At 39.9% G+C, this 20,277-nt stretch overlaps 1 protein-coding gene across 2 annotated transcripts in view; it reads right to left on the bottom strand.

Annotated features, from left to right (window-relative positions):
* Positions 1 to 2,472: 2,472 nt before the first annotated feature.
* Positions 2,473 to 20,277, bottom strand: part of cxxc4 (CXXC finger 4) — a 29,387-nt gene continuing 11,582 nt past the window's right edge. For both annotated transcript variants that reach the window (XM_067584810.1, XM_067584811.1), the window contains exon 3: positions 2,473 to 2,817. In XM_067584810.1, coding sequence (XP_067440911.1) covers positions 2,773 to 2,817 — 45 coding nt within the window. In that variant the 3' untranslated portion in view covers positions 2,473 to 2,772. The remainder of the gene's footprint in view (positions 2,818 to 20,277) is intronic.

A 20,277-nucleotide genomic window follows, 5' to 3' on the forward strand; every position in this document is an offset into this window, starting at 1 on the left:
AACAGACAGTCACAGCGACTTCCCTGAGTCATGTTGTCACAGTGAGGTTTCCAGTCAACCAACGGAGATGCCACACAGAAATGCTGAGTGGATGGAAAGACTGTTATTTGTCAATACATAGTTAGAGCATGTAACCCCATCTGAAACCTCAAATTGTAATTTTTACGTTTCTGGTTTTGTACAGATGTAAACAGACAAGATGTGTTAATAAGTGAGCTTTAGAGTTTCTGGTAGGTCTATTTCTGAATTTTGAGAGAGCCAGGCTAGCTGTATTCCAGTGTTTATGCTAAGGTATGCTACTCACCTCCATACTCAACGTAGACAGTAGAGATTGGTATTGATCTGTTCATCTAACTCACGGAAAAAAAGTGAATAAGCATATTTCTTCAAATGTTGAGCTAATCCTTTAAAAGTTCTTAGAATAATGTACAGCTTAATTTTTTTTAGAGAAAAATTGCTTCACTCAAGAATAGGAAAATGTATACGGAAAAGGGTTACTTCTATGTGATTTTTGCAAGCTACTAAAGTCAAAAAAGTCAATTTGTGTGTCATTGCCCAGAACATTTTGGAGGCTTGAGCCTGTAGGACTTGTTTTATATTCCCACCACCTCACTTACTTGCTAACGTGCTCCTTACTTCCTCAGTCTCTGTCTCTGCCTGAAGCAGGAAACACAACATTACCACTGGGGCCTGAGGACTTTAAATCCCAGTTCCACAGTGCAGGGGAGGTGGGGGAAGGATTAGAGAGAGCTGTCTCTGATGTTATTTAATCTCACCGGCCAGGGAGTGAGCGAGCCAACGCACCTCTGATGCACGTTATCGACCTCTGATGACCAGAGAGGGGGATTCGGCGCCTAGACACCACATTGCCGCCAACACCGCCGCTGCGGAGCACTTGAAGTCGTCTTCCCGGCTGTCCCTAACCAGGCAGCAGCTCAATTTGGGTGATGGCAAGCGTGCTCAGTCAGGGGAGAAGTCGGTCCCGGATGATTTCCTCCTTCTCTGCTCGTTCTCCTCAGCTTTGACACCCCTACCCTCCTCAGCTCCCGCCCAAATAAGCCTCTGTCCTCCCTTTTCCTCCTACTGTCCTCCCCACTTCCCATAAGTACTCCCACCCCCTACCCTACCCCTGAAACCCAAAGACCCAGCAATCACTCAGTTGCTCATGCTATCTCAGGAACCTGTCTCGCTTCACCCCTCTACCCGCCATCCTCCCTTCTCTTGCTTCCCCTCGGCCCTCCCCCCTGTGCTCCACCCCCCCCAAGTGCATTCCAGCATGACAAACCACATGGGATTTCACTAGTCCTTTAAAGTCTGCTGCCTCTGGGAACCACTCTTCTCCATGCAACATTTTAGTATTCTAGGAAATACGTGACTGGGGAAGCAACCAATACTATTTTATTTCTCCTGTCTCCTGTCTTGGTTGCTATTTCTGCTGATGCTTTGCAGTAAGAAAAAAATATAAAGGTAGTACTTATCAGGTGATCTTAAGTGATCACTTAATTTCACGTTTCCTGTCGGTGGATTTATTTTTTGGTGATTCTTCCACATAAAAAACATTTTCTGTCAAGATGTCTTTTACTGAAGTAATTTTTTTTTTATTTTAACACATAAAAGCATCACAACAACAATATACAAATTCTTAGTAATCTTTAAAACCAAAACACATTTACACATGCAACAATAGGGTTTAAGACAATGAGTAACTTATTGAATAATTTTTGTTTTTGGAATGTGTAACGTGTACTTTGCAGGAGAAAGGACTGCTGTTTTCTCTGCAGGAGAAAAGTCCAGACTATTCCTTAGCTCCAGAACAACATCTGATATGTCAAATATGTATCATGGAAAGTACTTAATTCTAAATTTGAATGTTCTCAACATAACCCACAATTCCTCTACTGGCAGCACTCCCTACCTTTTGTACTCCAAATCATGAGAAAGAAAAAAAAATGGTTTGATGATTTATATAGTTTTGTTCAAAACGTGTACTTGGATCATCTTTGAGAATATGACCTCCAGACAGCAGTGTGACTCATACATGTCTGGTGCTGTCACAATCAAATAATGCCCAATTAGACTTTCAAAAGAAGTGCAACTCACCACACAAGACAATGTGCCCTGTTCTGCAGTGAGTCTACTCAAAGGAGAAAACTTGTCTACAAGCCCATCACAGAAGCTCTGCTGCCGTCCTTCACGACGTCACTCTCGACGAGACACATCACACTGCCAGCGACGGTCTTTACAATAGCGTGCCATTTTAAAAAAGGTTTCCAGATGAAGTAAAAGACAAAACAAGAAGATGATTCAGTTGGATAAAATGATTCAGGAATCAACAGAAATGAAAGGTTGAAGAATAATCAACAGAATAGATTATTGCTCCAGAGTAAAGTGTGTTGTGTTTGTTATATCATCAATCCTTGTGGCCTCTTCTGTTTGACGGATTCAGTATGATTGTATGATTGTCTGTTTGAGTCCTTTACATAGGATTGGCTGTAAAGCTACAGCCACAACACTGAAAACACATTCATAGACACCAAAAATATACATTATGATACTGTCAAAAGGTACAATAATTACACAGAAAAGGAAATTACAGAGTTAAAACAACACCATTATGTTTTCATTTATCTTTTTATCTGTCCACTTTTCTTCTCTCCTCTGCTCCAAATGTGTTGGGCGCGTTGGGTTCTGTGAACCCGTCAAGTGCTCCTGGCAGAGAGTCAAGAGTCCCACCTGCCCTCCTGCTGGATGGGGCGGCCACAGCTCACATCTCTAAAAGAACCACCGAAATGCTTCGCCGTTGTTGACCGGCGTCCTCTGTGGGAGACACAATGTGAAGGACACATTTTTATTTGCAGGTTTCAGGGTTATGTCATTGCAATGTCATTTATTTTCTGCAACAGATTACAAAAAATATATACAGTATAAGGAAATTACAGCCACATATGAAAGCCAATAATCCATCATATCAGGGCTGGTGATGGATAATAGCAGTCTGAAAAAGCTGAAAAACCCAGAAGGGCACTTAAAACGCTATAACGCACAACCACCAAACCAAGTATTTCATCAAAGAGCCAGCCAAGGTGATTACATCCACGTCCCACCCACACCCAAATAATCATTACGCTGAATGAAATATTCAATACAAATTCCCAAGAAGCAACAATGAGGCATTTAATTACTGTGAGCTCTAGCCGCAGTGAGGGGGAACAGTGCATCATTTCAATTTGAGCCTGCGCCAGCAGCCGCCCCTCCTCCTTCTCCCCAAAAACCTCTATGCCAGAGTGACAGCCTCTCCTTTTGGAAACTCATTTAGAAGTCAGAGACATAAAATACTGAAGTCTCCCACCAATCCCCACGACCAATTAGCACTTTTTTTGATTTTTCTTTTTTTTTCTTTTGCTGTTGACAGGGGGAAATGGTGCATAATCACAACTAAAATCACTTTAGTCTGAGTGGAGGGCAATTTGACATTTTAATACCAAGTGTCATCTGTGGCTCCTTAAAGGCATGCTGATGAATGCCGTAGGACCAGACAGGCTCTGACAGTAAGGCATATATAGTTTATGGACCACATGTAAACAGTATTTACAGTGTACCGTTGTTATGGGCAGTAACTGAATAAAAACATACACTGACTTTCATTGTAATTGTATTGTGACAGTATGATCATATCAAAATTTTGTTGCCCATATAAATGATTCTAACCATTTAATATAAACAAAATGATTTATGTTTTTTTGTTTTACGTGTGTGAAGAGTTTTCTCTTATGTAGTGCATAACAGTAGTGCTGAAACAATTAGTTGATCAAAAAAAAAAATTCATTGGCAACAGCTTGACTGATAAAAATATGAAAAATATGTAAAAAAAAAAAAAATGCTGGTTCCAGCCACTCAGATGTGAAGATTTCCTGCTTTTTGTGGTCTTCTATGATAATAAAATGAGTAGCGTGTTTCCTAAAATAGTTGCCGGGGCCTTTATTTACCTCAACTGAAGAGGGTACCAGGCCTTTATTGGAAGCAGGCTTATATTAGAGAGAAGCCTTTATTTCTAATTCCATCTATTTGATAAGTATATTTGCTCATATTTTAGTACGAAGCCTCCTTGTTTTCTGATCTGCTTCCATTTGCTTTGTAAAATTTTTGTTACTGCATTACTGGTAATCCACTTACTCCGAGGTGTGGAACAATAATTCTAGCACTTGGGTTTCACCCAGTCTGCTTTGGCAGTGCACCATTTAGCTATAGCATGCGCGTAGCATGCTTATGGATGTATACTCGGCTTAGCCAAGTTACCCTGGTTACCCATGCTTATGTAGTGGCGCTATTGTCATTACTATTAAAATATACACCGTTATCCCCGTATTTAAACGATATTGCGTCTCCTCTGTCCCCCTCCCTCCTCTGTGAAGGTTGGCTAGAGGGCTACACATGTAGTCATAGAACTTGAGTTACATCCAGGTAACTACTGTTACTAATACTGTAACTACAGTTTTTTCCACAGTTTGTTTTTAGGGATGGCCTTTATTTGTTCATGTCAACCACACCCCCGGCCATTACTGGAGATCCGGTTTTTAATCGACTACTGTTTTTTATTTGAGGAAATACAGTATCTTTGTTGTTGTTCTGACAACAACAACATTTTGAAGAACTTGTGATGGGCATTTTCACAATATTCTGACATTTTATGGATGAAACAATTAATCGTCGTATTCAGCAGATTAATCCTTTATGAAAATATTCTTAAGTAGCAGCTTGACAAAACAGTGGAACACAGATAATTGTTTTGAGCATCAGTTTGAATTTTTAACATGCAATTTTACATTTATGTACCATAACATGTATGTGATATTTTATTATGAGAAAAATATTCTCAGTTATGTTGTGTCAGCCCCACTGTAAAATATCCAACAAGCATTTTTGCGCTTTTACCCTTTTATGGAGCCATATTTATGGAGCCATATTTAGCATATTACCCAGTTTTACGCTTACAGTGAAATTATAGTTTGTTTGGTTTTTTGTTGTTGTTTGTTTTTAGGGGGGTTTTTTTGCATTTCAGTTGCATGTTTTTAGAAAATCTTAAGACATTATCACCACCACAATGCTTAAAGAGATCATCACATATCTGGAGAAGGAAGTTGCAAAAGTTATTGTTGTAAAAGTATGTGGGGAACATTGTGCTCCAACAAGTGCACATCATTGGCTGGTGCTTGTGATGGCATTATTGACGCCATAATAAGCACCTTATTCAGGCTTGACATAACATGCTGAGCGATGACAGGATCAGACTAAATGATGGGGACAAAAAAGCTCATACAATTCATTAGAAGAAACATGAAATGAATAAATAAAAATAAAAAGGTCTGCAAACCCATCTGATAAGGATATCAGCCAACTATATTTATTAAACTGATTGCCTCCAACAAAACACAACAAATCATCCCCAAGCTCAAAGCCATATTACTTGAAAGGTTAATAGTCCAAGTGTTCAGTCATTACCTATAAAGATGTAGATTTCACTAACAAATTTTAGGATATTCCTGATATCTCTGTAGGGAAAGAGCCTAAACTCAGTATGTAATGGTCAGCTGCATGTTGACAGGTAGAAGCTCATCTTCAAACTAGTTTTGGACGCATACATTCAGTCCTACGTGTGTAGCAACCACTTACCATTTTTTCACACTACATTAAGCAATTACTATTATCCCTCCAAGTGAATAATGGAGGGACCCAGAACAGCAGGATACCATCATCACCAATTTAAAGTCATGGACAAAATGAAACATCATCATGTTTTGAAGGCTCAAGACGCTCTAACAGAAGATCTGATGTTTTCTCTTTGCCTAATTGCAGTGAGCAGATGCCTGCCCCCTTGTTGTGTCACTGTAGCTCCATTAATTGTGTTTTATAATTTTTTTTGGAAGCAATTAGGCTTTTATAAATATATTTTCATGTCATTCTGCTTTGTAAGATGTTTGATGGTAGAGAAAAAGAGAAATGATGGGCGAGTAACAAGAAACAAAGGTGCCAAGGCAGAGTTTACCATAGTTGCATACCAGAGCCACCAGAACACACTGGGAAAGATCTGTTTTATGTCTATATTAAAATAATTTTTAAAAAATGTGTCCCTGAGCTACGGATGTCTTTCTTTGGCAAATTGACTAGTTCGCTTGTTTTTCCGGTTTTTCAACTTAAATTAACATTTCTTGAAATTTCATACTTCAACATCAGTTTCTGTACTTTAAAACTGATGATGACAGAAATGATTCAACATGGCATTGGTTGCAATTTAACTTAACTATGCACGTCAACGTTTTCTACAGGAGAGACAGGGGTTTATTTGGAACAAATGTCGAAGAAGAGCTGTGAACATGTGATAGTGACTACGTGACATAATAATCTTCAGACTGAGCATATTATGGACAAAGGTTGTATAGCAAACAAATGTTAGCTAACTTATTAGCTTTTTAGTTAATGGCAGAGACACATGCCACCATTACTGTGTCTTTCACAAAATATATCTGAAATCTACACACAATGTTCACAGTGGAAATGCAGCCAAAGAATTATGCAAATGCTTATCAGCAAAATATAATTTTTGCAAACATTGTACAGGAAAAGTATTTTAAGACCTGTACGTTCAATCGAATTATGTTCCAATGATAAAATAATACAGGGTTACATAGTGATGCTATATTAAATGTGTGGCAACAGAAATTGAGCTAAAGACCAAATGAAGTCTTGAGGACAAAGGCTAATCTGCAGTTAAGCACATTTCCAAGTTCAGGAATAAATAGCGAAGCTAGTAAGTATCGACAAACACGCCCCTTATTAACAACTTCATTCTATAAAATGTATCAACATGTCTGTCAGAGTACTACGACAACTCTTCCAATGAAGGCACATGTTGTGGACATCGTGTGCACATCCATGTTGGATATGGAACATCCACAGGGGCACTTTCCGCCTTAAGCTCTGCTCTCTCCATCTAGAATGTGACGCTCTAAGAGCTCAGGCGAAGCAGAGAGAAAGGGGAGGTGAGAATGTTTATCTTGATCCATATTCTCACATTGATCAGTCCCTGGTGGAAGTGCGGCTCGCCAGAGACAATAATGACCTTGATCTGGGCACTCGGCATGTCTCTGTTTTGTTAAGTTCCCGGGTTATCGATCCAGTGGGGCTCTTGAGTGCTGCTTGGATTCACTCCCGGGCCTTCTAGCCTCGGCACACTGCAGTGACCAGGCAAAAAGAAGGCTCAATTAGCACAGCTCCACGTTGTCTGCTCCCCCACCTGCATGTGCCTTCAAAATCACTCCATCAACCGCCAGGGAGAGTGAGGGAGAAAAGACCCAAGAATAAAGAAACAACAGACAGAGAGGGAGAGACAGAAAAGGAGAAAGGGAGGAAAAACAGAAGACAGAAAGGTAGCAAGAAGGGTTGATAGTGTTACACCCGGGACACGGGAGCAACACCAAGGTTTCACCTCAAATCAAGACGCCATGGCAGCAGCTCAGCCTCACGTCAACATGGCTGCCTCTGCAGCAGAGCATACATAACAACCTGGCTACAACGACACACTGAGGGAAAGACAATTTCCCGCTCTGGCAATGAATGCACACGACCGAGTATTGAACTGACTGAAGGAGAAGGAAGAGATTTCTCCAGACCTCAAATTAACCCCACCACACCACCACAGTAGGCAATGTATTCCAAGTGTCTGCCAGTGGCTTACGGTGATAACGACACAGTAAAACTGACATGTGGTGGAATAATTCTCTGCTGATTCTAGCAAGGCAGTGTGAGGTCTCTGGGCAGCCGTGACACCCTGTGATCCTAACTGAACCTGGCAGGTGCAGTTAATGCTGAAGCCACGACGCAGGCTGATTGAGACGTGGTAGAGAGACGGGAACGGCTAGAATGGGACAGTGAATCATAATCAAACTAACCAGACTAAAGCAGCTTCTGTAAAGGCTGCTCTAACCTCTACGAGACATAAACCTCCAACCGCAATCCCAAACACCCAGGTTAAGGCCCAGTCCTCCTTATCTTTTCCACACAAATAATAAAAACACATGAACAGTCCTCAACCTCCAGCCCACTCCTGCCCTGCCCCTCCTCTCCCCTGCAGCCTTGGCGTCACACTGAGCCGGGGCCAGAGATAAACCACTCAAGACGATGAGGATGATAATGGCAGACGCCGCAGCGCCTCAAAATTCAATCAGCGCCGGGACGTCAATGTGGATGAATGTAAAAGTGAAATATGCTCGCCAGCGTGTGTTAAAAGACGCCACACAGGGCTCGCAGAAACAACAACAGGCGATGAAGAGGACGATGAGGGAAAAAGCGAGAGAGGAAGAGAGAGAGAAAAACAAGAAGGGAAGGGAAGAAAAAAAATGAAAATAATGTGTCTCTACTACTCTGCTTCCCAGCACAATCCCACTGGCATTCTGAGCAGCCCTACTTTAACCACAGACTGTGAATAAATTACCCTTTTGAACTCAGGGTGATTGCAAATGTGCCCCGGTTTCTCTTGAGACATGTCTGGCACTAACCCTCAGCTCCCAGCCAGCCTTGTCACAGAGGCCCCCCTTTCCTCCCACCAACACACACATACACACAAGGCACCCAAGGCACACACACACAAGCATGCAAACCATCATAAAACTTTTAATTCACCATAATTACGGTGGATTTTTTTTTTCCAGCCAACTACAAACTCGCCTTTTCCCCTTCTCTTTTTCTGTCTAGGAATTCTTAGGAATCTCCTCATACTCTGAGATTTAAAAAAAATGTGTTAGAGATGAGAATGTATCCTGGAAAAAAAATGTGTAGTGCCTGAAAAATCAGAGTAGAGATGGAACAGATAGAAGCAGGGCAGAGACAGATATGGGGGAAAAAACAGAAAGGGAGGAATCTCAGGGAGAGACAATGGCACTGGGCAGGTTGAATAGTAGCCTGTGGGAGTGTGCTGATGTGTTTCAGAATGCTCATTATAACGCATGGCCCATACATTACCCTGACAATACCCATTATTTATTAACTTACAGGCTGGGAACCAGGACACTTTTCATAACCACAATCCTTTGGATGCAGCTCTGACAGGCAGCAAACAAAATATATATATAAATAAACGCTACTGTCACCCCCTCTCTCGTGACACACACATGCACACACAAACTCCGGCTGACACTGCTTTAGTTGCCTGCACGCCAGCTTTTTTAAAACATAATTACAAACACTTTTCATGCAGTGTCACAACTGCAGCTGAAATTCGTGTGCAAACGCAGGTCAGCCAGTTTTTTTTTTCACCTTGCAAGCCCCAGATAAATCTGAAACCTCAGAACTACAGTTAGAAAGTTAGTCTGCAACCATTTCAATATAAAATGACAATATGCACGGAAATTACTTTGATTATTTTTTAGGTAATCTGGTGGTGGGGCAGATAAAACTGGACAAAACTAGATGGGAAAGAGGGAGTAAGGAAAGAGCATGTTTCATCAGAGTCAAGCAAGAAGGACTTTGATGGCCAGCCAAACATCTAGGGCCAATCTCCAGGTCTAAGAAAGAGGGGGGGAAAAAAAGTTTCAGTGGTGCAGTCAGCCTTAACTGATGTGTTATATATTGCCTGTCACTTTATTCTGCAGGAATATTGGGGCGTTGCCAAGCTCAAACCTGGAAGGTATGGCAATCCATCACCTGCATCGGCGTTGGTGGGTGGGGGTTGAAATCTCATCTTGAAGCTTGTAGCCAATATTCTAGCCACCCAATGCCGTTCATAAAAGGAACCTCTCCAAGGCCGCTATCACGGACAGAGCGCTCATCTAGTCATCCACACGCCGCTGCCCCCAGTCCTGCATCACAACACCATAACGCAAACACACCCTGCTCTGCGCACAATCCTAAACCTTGAATATTACCTGCATATATAAATGATAATGATAAAAAAATATAAATTCTACTTATAATAAGTAAATAATTAATGTGGCTATAATGTAATAAGCACTTGCTGTGACAAAATCATCTTTTGCTTTGTGGATTGGTTGTTAAAACCCCAAAATATATTTCCTCGAATGATCTAAAGAAACCAATTAGCAAGATAACTTTAAATTTTTAAAGCTGCAGTGCAGTGCTATTACAAAGTACAGTTACACCTACTGTACATCATAAAGGATAAAGCCATGTTAAATATGAATCATTATTATAGGATAGTTGCCAGAGGCAACCATATTGCCCTGTTCAGATACAGCAAAATTGGACAATCAGAGCAGCAAACCTCTGGAATACTCTAATGATTTTGAGAACTGCATAAAGCATTTTTAAAATCAAACTCAAAATATGTCTAAGATCTGCTCAATATGTGCACCTGGTTGACCTGAGGTTTTCACAGACTCTAGATTCAGTATAGTGTTTTATACTAGTCTGATTGTGTTGTATGCATAACATTGTAAGGACAATATATTATGGCACATTTCCTCCAGTTTCTTCATTAATGTTTTTATTTTATTTATTTATTTTTTTACATTTTGTCAGTTTTTGGTTGTGTTGGGACTCACAATTGCACATTGATGTTGTTAAAATGTCAATGTTGATTAATGTGCATTATTAACCTATAAACAACTAAACAAATAAATAAATATCAGGTATCGGCTTGGCTGCTATTGCTTTGATTTATGTTGGAACATTTAGGGAACATTTGGTGTAATAACACTGACTTATTTCCATGCAACAAAAACAAATAACTTATTTCTTAATAAAATATCTCTTGATTTCTTTTCAAATATGAAAAATAATCCTCTTTGATCTTGTTGATAATGTCATCATCTTAAGTGTTATGCACACAACCAACAGCATTTCCTCATGTTCTATCATACTTTCTGAGTATAACTTTCAAACTATGATATTAACATTATTAACCTTAGAAATATCAATTTTTAAAGCCAAAAAAGATACTTAGCAGTGTAAATCTTTGTGGATCTTTTCAGTCAAATTGTCAAACCCAGTTGTCTCAAGAAATGTAGTTCTCTTTTGCATTTTGACATACTAGTGGACATACAGATGGAGGCCTTTTCTTAAAAAGATGAAACAATTGTGCTCAATCTGCTCACTATTTTGCCAAATATTTGTGTTTTTATAGCTTAGAGCTAACTAATAATCATCACAGAAATATGAGCTCAGTGAGCAGAGGTCAGCGGAGGCAATGTCTGTGGTTGGACTGGATCCAAGTAACGAGAGTGAGAATATCCTCCAATTTATAATGATTTGAAATAAACAATCAAGGGTTGTAATTTCTTCGCATTTATTATCAGCTCAAATTTTCAAATCCCAATTTTACTCCCCTAAAAATCACTCTGAGATCAGAACCTCGGTGCCCTGTGATAGGAAAGGTTGCCACTGAATATGTAGTATGGTGTTAACCCTTGCAGACATTTATCAGCAGTTTTTCAATTCGTCTTCTGCACAGATCGGCTTAATGATTTTTCATGAAGGACTCTTAGTTAGACATTTTAACAAAAGTGGGATACCAAAAGCTACTTTTTCCCGAAAAGAGCGTATGTACTCAAACACCCGTCCCACTTGAATACACTCATAGCACTAATGCATACAAAGAACACAAGTACACCTGTGTTGTGATAGCATACCAATACTGAAATACGGTTACAATCTTTAAATTCAAGGTCCAGCCTTGCACCAGGCATCCATATGAGCAAATCAAGCTAAGTGTATTGCGGATGTTTGTGAGTAATGAGGAATTTGGGTGTTTTTTGCTGACTATGCATGTCTGGAGAGAGGGGTGCAGGGGGGAATGTATGATGGTGTGCTTAAGAGCTGTGCCTGGGAGAGGCGGGGTGGTCACAGGGGGGAGATTACGCTGAGGGGCAGCGAAGGAAAACCAAATCCATCTCCATCTCAGAAACATCCTAAAGCAGATTACTTACTTCAGTGGGAGAGGAAGAGAGGGAGGAAAGAGAGAGCGAGCAGCAGAAGAGTATGAGATGGATGAGGGGGCAGAGGAAGAGAGAGCAAGCAATTAGCATAGATGCAATTCTGGCACAGTCCTCTGACTTGATATTTGACCTTCTGCAAGAGTTTTGCCAAATATCGCCTGAGAAGCGCAGACAGACCATATGGCAAAGTGCTGCTGGAGGCTGAGTGCAGTGTGACTCCAAGCCTCCATATGCTAATAGGGGAATGTAATTACAGTGCAGTATTTCTGTAGAATGTATATTTTACTAGACCTCCATAGGACTGGATTCGCAGTGAGACGGGCCAAGCCTCAGTGGCTTCAGAAAATACATTTTCTATCAAACAGTCAGAGAGCCATTGAGTGGACAGTGAAATGGAACGAGCCAAGTATAACTGGGGCAACTCTGAAATATGTATATATGTATATGCAATATGTCTGCAATATGTTATGAGGAAGTCAGCGTGTGTCGACGGCAGTTGAAACACAATAGAGTCAAATGCTTGAAAATGTTAAATCCACACTGAATCACACATGGAGGAAAGCTGCTGAACTGCAATCTGCTGCTCTCCTCTGGACACACCCCAAATCAATGATGTCACAGCAGATGTTTTCCATCAGCTGCCAAAGGCAAAACACCTGCTGAGCCAGTGACATCACTGAGCGGGGCGTGGCGAGATGCTTGAAAGTTAGAAATCATAGAGAGCAGTTCCAGCATGAGTTTTCAGCCCTATGTTACTTGGTATGAATTAACCCTTAAATCTGGATATTTACCAGCTTGAACTGAACTGCAAGACAACAGAAAACATAGTCATGTGTCTTCTAGACTTTATGTTTCTACATACATTTTAAACAGAAATTTAATGCTGCCTGGATTATGTTCAGCGGCAACGTGTTTAGAGTGAGAGAAGTGCTACTTTTTTTTTCACATGCAATTTGTAGAGAAGATGTATGTGGACAGTGGGCATATAAAGCGCAAGACCTTGATATTGGAGACCAGTATTTGCATCCTGAGTCCTGCGTATTAGGCAGCAAAAGTGCTTTTGATAAGGAAAGATAGACTTTTTCAATATTTAACCACCATCTTTCCCAAACCTTAACCCAGTGCTGTGAGTGCTGCCTAAAAAACACTATAAAAAACATGAAACATGCTTTAGTTTTGTTATTGTATTGCAAAAGCAGATATCGTTGTAAAATCAAATGAAATAGGTTATCAGTGAACATTTTGCAGATATGTCTGTTTGAACATTTTGTGTTTTTTCAATCTTTTTCTAACATTTATCAAGTAACCTATACCTCACAAAACCCTGGTCGTTGGTGTAAAAGCAATGTGCTTTGTATGCCCAACCATACATCCTCAGTACAACTTCTGTGGAGTGTAAGCATGTTACCTTATAAACATTTCCAGTGAATGTAATCCCAGCAGTTAGTATGTTTCTTCAAAAACATGTTTGGCAAATCAGTTGCACTTAAATGTATTTGTTCATCTTCATTTAAAATAGCTTACATGAAAAATGACTTCTCATACTCAATTGTTTTTGTCCAGAGAGTCATCAGCATTTGTCATAATAATACGGAGCAATGGCAGGAACAAGGCCTTGCAGCCTTGAACATATGTTGTTTTAGTGTTGCCACACCCATTCAGTAATTAGTTAGAAATCTCTTGTTCTAACATAGAATAAAATCTTACACAATGCTCTCATACAGTATGAGATATCTTGGTTAAAAAAAGAGAGACATTCTGCTGTTGAAACAGCGCTCAGACACTATGCCTCTTCCATTTATCATGCATGGAAAATCCCTGCCCACACAGATGGAGGCTGAGCCGACCATCATACTGTAGGAAGGAACTGAGGCAGCACCCTTGGGTCAGAGGCTGCCGTCTGCGACCGGGATCACCTGCCTGCTACTAAGTACAACAGTGCCAGCTTCCATTTCAATTAGCTTCATATAAGTACCCTTGTCCAAGTAAAGCAATTTTACACAGCGCCGCTACAAAGCTAACTCTCCCCTGGGAGCGAACCCTATATGGAAGCTTTCAGGTGCTGCTGAGATTTCAGGAAAGCAAAACAAAGAGATGCAGCAGCGAGGTCAATTGAGCTCTGAGACAGGAAATCAGAGCAGTATGAGCAGGGAGAGGGGCAGACATTGTAGGATGGGAGCAGAGGAGGAGGAGGGGGAAGATGAGCAGGACACGCGTTGAGTGTGTAGATACCTGAGGGATCTCGTATGGAAATCCCCAATTTCTCAGCCAAGTTGCAGCCCTTTGAACAGTGGAAGACGTCAGCAAGCACGGCGAGAAGCCATGTGGGTGTAACGAAGCGAAGGCTAAGCGAGGCAACATGCTGCCAGTTCTCTGAAATGTTAAATTGAAATGCAAAGTAGGAGCAGGCCTTCTTGTTTTGAGCAGATTTCTCAGCATCTGTGTGGGAGCCCTTAAACTCAGAAGGTCTATATGCAGAGCTCTGCATATTTACTGTAAATCAGCATAATATTTAGGTTAGGATTAGGAAATACACACAGTTGAAGTTGAATCTTTAATTGCACTCAGGTAATAGAGACTCGAGTCAAATCAATCTATGCATCAAAACCAGTAAGTAGCAAAAACTCCACTTAAGGAAAGGTTTTAAATACCACAAGATCACACCTGCCTAGTGCATTACCTATACTCTGTGTCGTGCTGTTTATACTTTTATGCTACTTCCAATACAGGATGTATAAGAAAAAGATGCTGGTATTGACTCATGTAGATGATGCTGGTATTGATTCATACTATTATTTTGCAATGTGCAGCAAACTCCCATCAAATCATTTAAGCTTTAGGAATTGGCTACTAATGCAGTGGTTCTCCAGCGTCTGCCAGAAGTATGATTCTCATTTATTTTTTCCATACACAATGTTAGGTGACTCACAGTTGGAGCACTTTGATGAACATGAAACTCTCCCACTTTAATCATCAGAAAAAGATGAAAATTTGTATTAGAGAATATCTTCTATATTCTTGGATAAAAGTCAAAAGTACAAGCTTGTGTACATACAAACGTAAGATGAGAAGTTGACTATGTCTGCCAAGGTGCATTTTGGTAAGAAACGTCCAATCATCAAGCTTAAATTCTATTGCGTGCACCACTAACAGCTCAGGGAAGCTAAAATTTAAAATTTGTTGAGAAAACACAATTAACAACCTGCAGTTTTTGATGAATTTGACATATAGGTTGCTATGTTTGCTAACAACTACACAGACAAAGAGATTAGTTACAGCTCTGATTAGGCTTCCTCTCCATAGCAACAACTGCTGAGGCTCATGGGTATCATAGTATTTAGTGCTGCCCGTTATGCCAAACTAACAGAAAAAACATTAAGCCTCAACAACAACATTGAAACAATTAAGACATAAATTAAATGTTAGATTATCCAGGAGACTTCCAAGTTTCTATGCTGAGGAACATAGAAGATCTCATTAAAAGTAACATTTTAAGTGAGATGATTAAGTTGTGGAAAGCTTATTTTTTCAGACTTTCCTCTAATATTTGCTTTTTGTCTTGTGGATTCTTTTACTTCTTCAGGCTTCTAGAAATGATTAAAATAAAGCAGAAACCTGCCTTTGGCTGAATTGGTTACAACCGGTGGATATGCGCAATGGGCGACAAGGGGTTGCCAGTAGACATTGCTTTGTTTTAAGTCAAAAGGTTTGAAAACCACTGTACGAGTGCATTTATATACTCTGTGTTGTCAAATCCAATGCTATGTAACTAAGAATTCTTAATTTTGTTTTATTTAATTTAACTGGGATAGACACAAACTAACAATGTAAGGTCAGCTCCCTAGGCATATGGAGAAAACCTCCCTCCCTAAGAAGAAAGAGAAACAAGGATTAAAGTCATCTAGTTAGAGTCAGAAGTCTAATACTCCACCTGAAGCAACCTAAAAAACGAAAAAAATTACATAAGCAGGCTTTAGCTAAACTGGAAAGTGAAATTTGACAAAGATGAAAACAAGAGAGATATCGTTAAGAGAAAGCCAGTGGGCAATGTAATATGCTAAAGGCAGCGTTTAAGACAGAGCTAATCCAAGCAGACTCCCCCCTGCTTAGTCATTCCAGCTCCACACTGATCAGACGGGGTACACCGGTCACAGTTTGTCAAAACACAGCTTGCACTCTGAGGAGATTGAAATCATTTCTCTACTCAACAGAAAGCCACAGACAGGTCTTTTGAGGAGTGACACAAACTGTGAACAGCTCAATGGTTTATCAGTCGTGGAGGACAAAGGGGCTCTCCGCTCAGGAATGAAAATATCCACCTGATGTCATCAACCGGTGCATCATAAATCCTATCCTTTGCCTGGGGGCCACAGACTGACTTCACGCCTCCGTGACACTCTCTAACCCCGGGATTTCTATCAGAAAAAACCTTGAAATATCTTTCTGGGCATGGTGTCAGATGCTCGCCATGAAATATTCATAATCTGAGAGCAGAGCAACAATGGAGGAGGTGGCAGCATGCGAGGATTTGACTTGCAGAAACTGAGACGCTTAAACCACGTTGACCGATTTCTATCCCATCACTAGTTGTCACTCACAAATTCACTTTCACATCAGTTTTCTTGGATGAATGGCACAAAGCCATCTGTCACTTACTGCCTAACCTATGTATATAAACTCATTAGTGCGTTAGTTGAGCGAATTGCATTTAATCTTTTTTTCCAGATTTGGGTAGCTTAATATTATGATCTGTATTGTATAGCACCCCAATATCACTAATACTGATAATAAGGTTAAAGTACAGACTGTGTAAGTTAATGATGGATGATTCTAGTGTTTTTGTATGTTTTAAGCTATTTAGTACTCACAAATATTGTATAAACGCAGTATATGGGAAAATCTGAGAATGAAAGAACAGAAGCAGAAACCTTTTTAAAAGACACAATCTGTGATCCAAAGGGGCAGTATTACCAAAATTTCCAGTAGGAATATGCAGCAAAAAGTGAGCCAAATGTTTTCTGATGCTGTTTACATCTATAATGTTAACACAGTGCTATATTTTTAATCACCATATATAACACACAAAAAGCCAACAGCCATTTTAACCCATAGGTTAAAATGTATTATTACACAGTACCAGTTTATGTGTAAATATAGCTGTAATTTACAGCTGAAGTGAAGGAACTACTTATTGGTCCTGGGATGCAAGAAATTGATGTTTACTTATTGTTTGCATCCTGGTTTAATTTTCTGACAACTTTCCTTGAGAATGGTGTACAGCGCAGACATTATAACCTGACACCATCTCTGTTTACTCTACTGATTATGTTCATGCCAACGCTGTTGCTGCCACGGCTCCCTCCACAACCCCAACCTCCTCCTTATGTGGTATTTCATTTTGTTGATTTAACTATGATTTATGTTCATGTTCTCTAAGCAGAATTCTCATTGCTGCTCAGATTCTTTGGGAGCTCCCTAAAGCTCCCAAAGCTTCCCGCTAAATCTAACTGGATAAAAATTTGCTACAAATGGTAGATTCCTTGATGTGTCTCTGAATGAAATGTGAATTGTTTTTGGCAGCTGATCCTCAAACTTTGGATATCAACAATCATTATAATGTAACTTTAAGGACAAGATGGAAGAGATTAAAAATTCACTATTCGTATTGCAGTGACAAAAACATAACCCAGTAGCTGCTTGGGAGGTAAGAAATCTAACGCAAAACTTAAGATATGCTTTGTAAAATGTTGTATAATATAGAAGAATTGTAAACAATGGCATAAATAGTTCAACAAGTGAGCAATTCAAACCGTACTTCTATTTCTGGGAGCAACAAAATAGTCATGTTTGCTCACAGGCCGTGTGGGTTGAGTATGAAATGAAAGACACATCAACAAGCAAGCCAGAGACAAATTAGTCAAATCAAAAATATGGCATTTCAGATCAAATAAAATATCTCAAGGCATTATTGATGCATTCATTTGTTTGGCATGTTTTAGTAAAGCCTGTTTTTATTGTGCCAAGTGTCAGTTTTGTTTACACTGAAAATAATCATAATCTACATTAAAGGACCAGTGTATAAGTTTTAGAGGCATCTAGCAGTGAAGTTGCAGATTGAAACCAGCTGAATCCCCCTCCCCTTCCAAGCGTATAGGAGAACCTACAGTGGCCGCGAAACTCATGAAAAATGGAAAAGACCCTCTCTAGAGTCAGTGTTTGGTTTGTCTGTTCTGGGCTACTGTAGAAACTTGACTGTGCAACATGGCGGGCTCTGTGGAAGGGGACCAAGCCCCCAGGAACAGTACCGGGCTTTAAAGCCAATTTTACATAGTGGCCACACCATATAATTACAACATCACATGATGCTATTGGGCCCAAAAAGACTTTTTCCCATACACTTACATTGTGAAAGAAACATCTGTAAATCAGTGGATACATTTTTTGAGCATCACAACCCGCAGAATGACTTGTTTCACAATCAGAATTTGATCCATTCGATTTGATAACATTTTGATGGGCACATTGGGTCAATAGATTGTGCGCAGTATGTTTTCAGGAAGTGTTTTTTTTGGATTCATGTGCAACTGAGCAACTTCCATAGGAATTAACCGGGCCCTGTCTCCAATATTATATCCAGTTCCCTGTTAACATCCATAGAGGGGACTGGCTCCCTGTGTAGATATAAAGGGCTCATTTTAAGGTTATGGAAACACACCGATTCTTATTTTCAGGACATTAAAACATACTTATGAATAAATGGAATATATATTCCATTTCTGCCATTCAACTAGATGCCACTGAATCCTACACACTGCACCTTTAAGTACCTCACTGACTGAGGTGCAAAATCAGCTCTGTTCTGGACCCTTAAATTTTCTGGTTTACAGTCAATAATGTAAGGGAACTGGGGGCAGGATAATACTCTCATCATAGGCAACAAGAAGCATTCAGTCATCCAGAGCCATAGTTGAAGGCAAGCAAGGAGTTTTGAGGTTTGACTTGAGGAAACATGTTAGAAATCGATAGCAGAGCTGTAATTTAGTGGTCTGTCAAAAAGATCAATGTTTGAGTGAGAGAGACAGAGACAGACAGGAAGACAGTGTGTAAAGCGACAATGTTCACTGAAAAACATTCAGTTAAATGCAGGTCAGACACTTTGTTTTGTTAGAAAGTATAGGATTACTATGGATTCAATAGAATAACTATAGAATTACTATTGTAATGTATTGATGGCAACTTCTAGCCCTCTAAGCTATGAATTCCATTTTTATTAACTGCAAACATACTTAAACATGATTGTAGAATGTAAGTTATTGCATTAAATGCTCATAAGGTGTCAAATTAAAAAAACTGTCCTCCGACTGTTGAATCTGCAGTGTCAACATCATAACGATAACGTCCAACTGAACCAATCAACTAAAATTCTACAAACTTGTTGAGCACATAAAATTACACAACATCTGCTTATTGTAAACACAGGTCTTGTATTCACCCATGATCAACAGTCTGGCATAGTCTGTTCTGTGTTTTCAAGTGTACATGAGGGTATGAGTCTAGTAAAGCATGGGTCTCTTATGAGAATTGGAGAGGCCTGCTGTGCTCCAAGATGGTATCCATTCTGTCTTTTTTCCATGGTGACGCCTTTCCATAGAAGAAACTAAATGAAATGACATCAAACACAGAAAAATAGCCTTTCTACGCCGTTTGTGTTGTCCAGCAACAGTTATACAAATGTATTTTTTATAATCAAGGTCTGATGCAGTAACTCAGTTGGCCACTGGGACAAACTAGCAGTGAGGCAGAGTTGCCGCACCGTATATCTTGTAGTCTTAATAGATCCATGGTATAAAACCATGATACTGGGTCCAAGAAGTCTGTTCTTTATACTCAACTAGACCTAAGTTGGTTGAATCAACTGACTGAACAATACTCCCACTCTCTGAGCCCCGTACATATAGCAGCATGGCTAAAACAAGGGACAAGAGACAGGTTTATGCTGCGTTCACACTATGTCGGATGGAGAGGAAGGAGGATTGGAAAGATTCCCATGTTAGGGACTTTCTGTCTTTCTTTATTGTTTTTTCAATCACTTCACTGTATAAAGTGTAAACAAGATATTTACACGAAATGAGCTTGTGACAACATAATAAACATTCCATGATTGAAGGAGCAGGGAGAAGAAAAAAAATCTTGTGAGTGTTCACGTCACCTGACATCTCAGGAAGGTTGTATGATAATTGAGTTGGTCATATGAAGCAAAATACTTTGCACTGACAAAATTACATTACATCCATACAAATTTGGGTTTAATTACATTAAACCAGTGGTTCTC

The sequence above is a fragment of the Thunnus thynnus genome, chromosome 3, assembly GCF_963924715.1.
Source record: "Thunnus thynnus chromosome 3, fThuThy2.1, whole genome shotgun sequence".
Classification (NCBI taxonomy): Eukaryota; Metazoa; Chordata; class Actinopteri; order Scombriformes; family Scombridae; genus Thunnus; species Thunnus thynnus.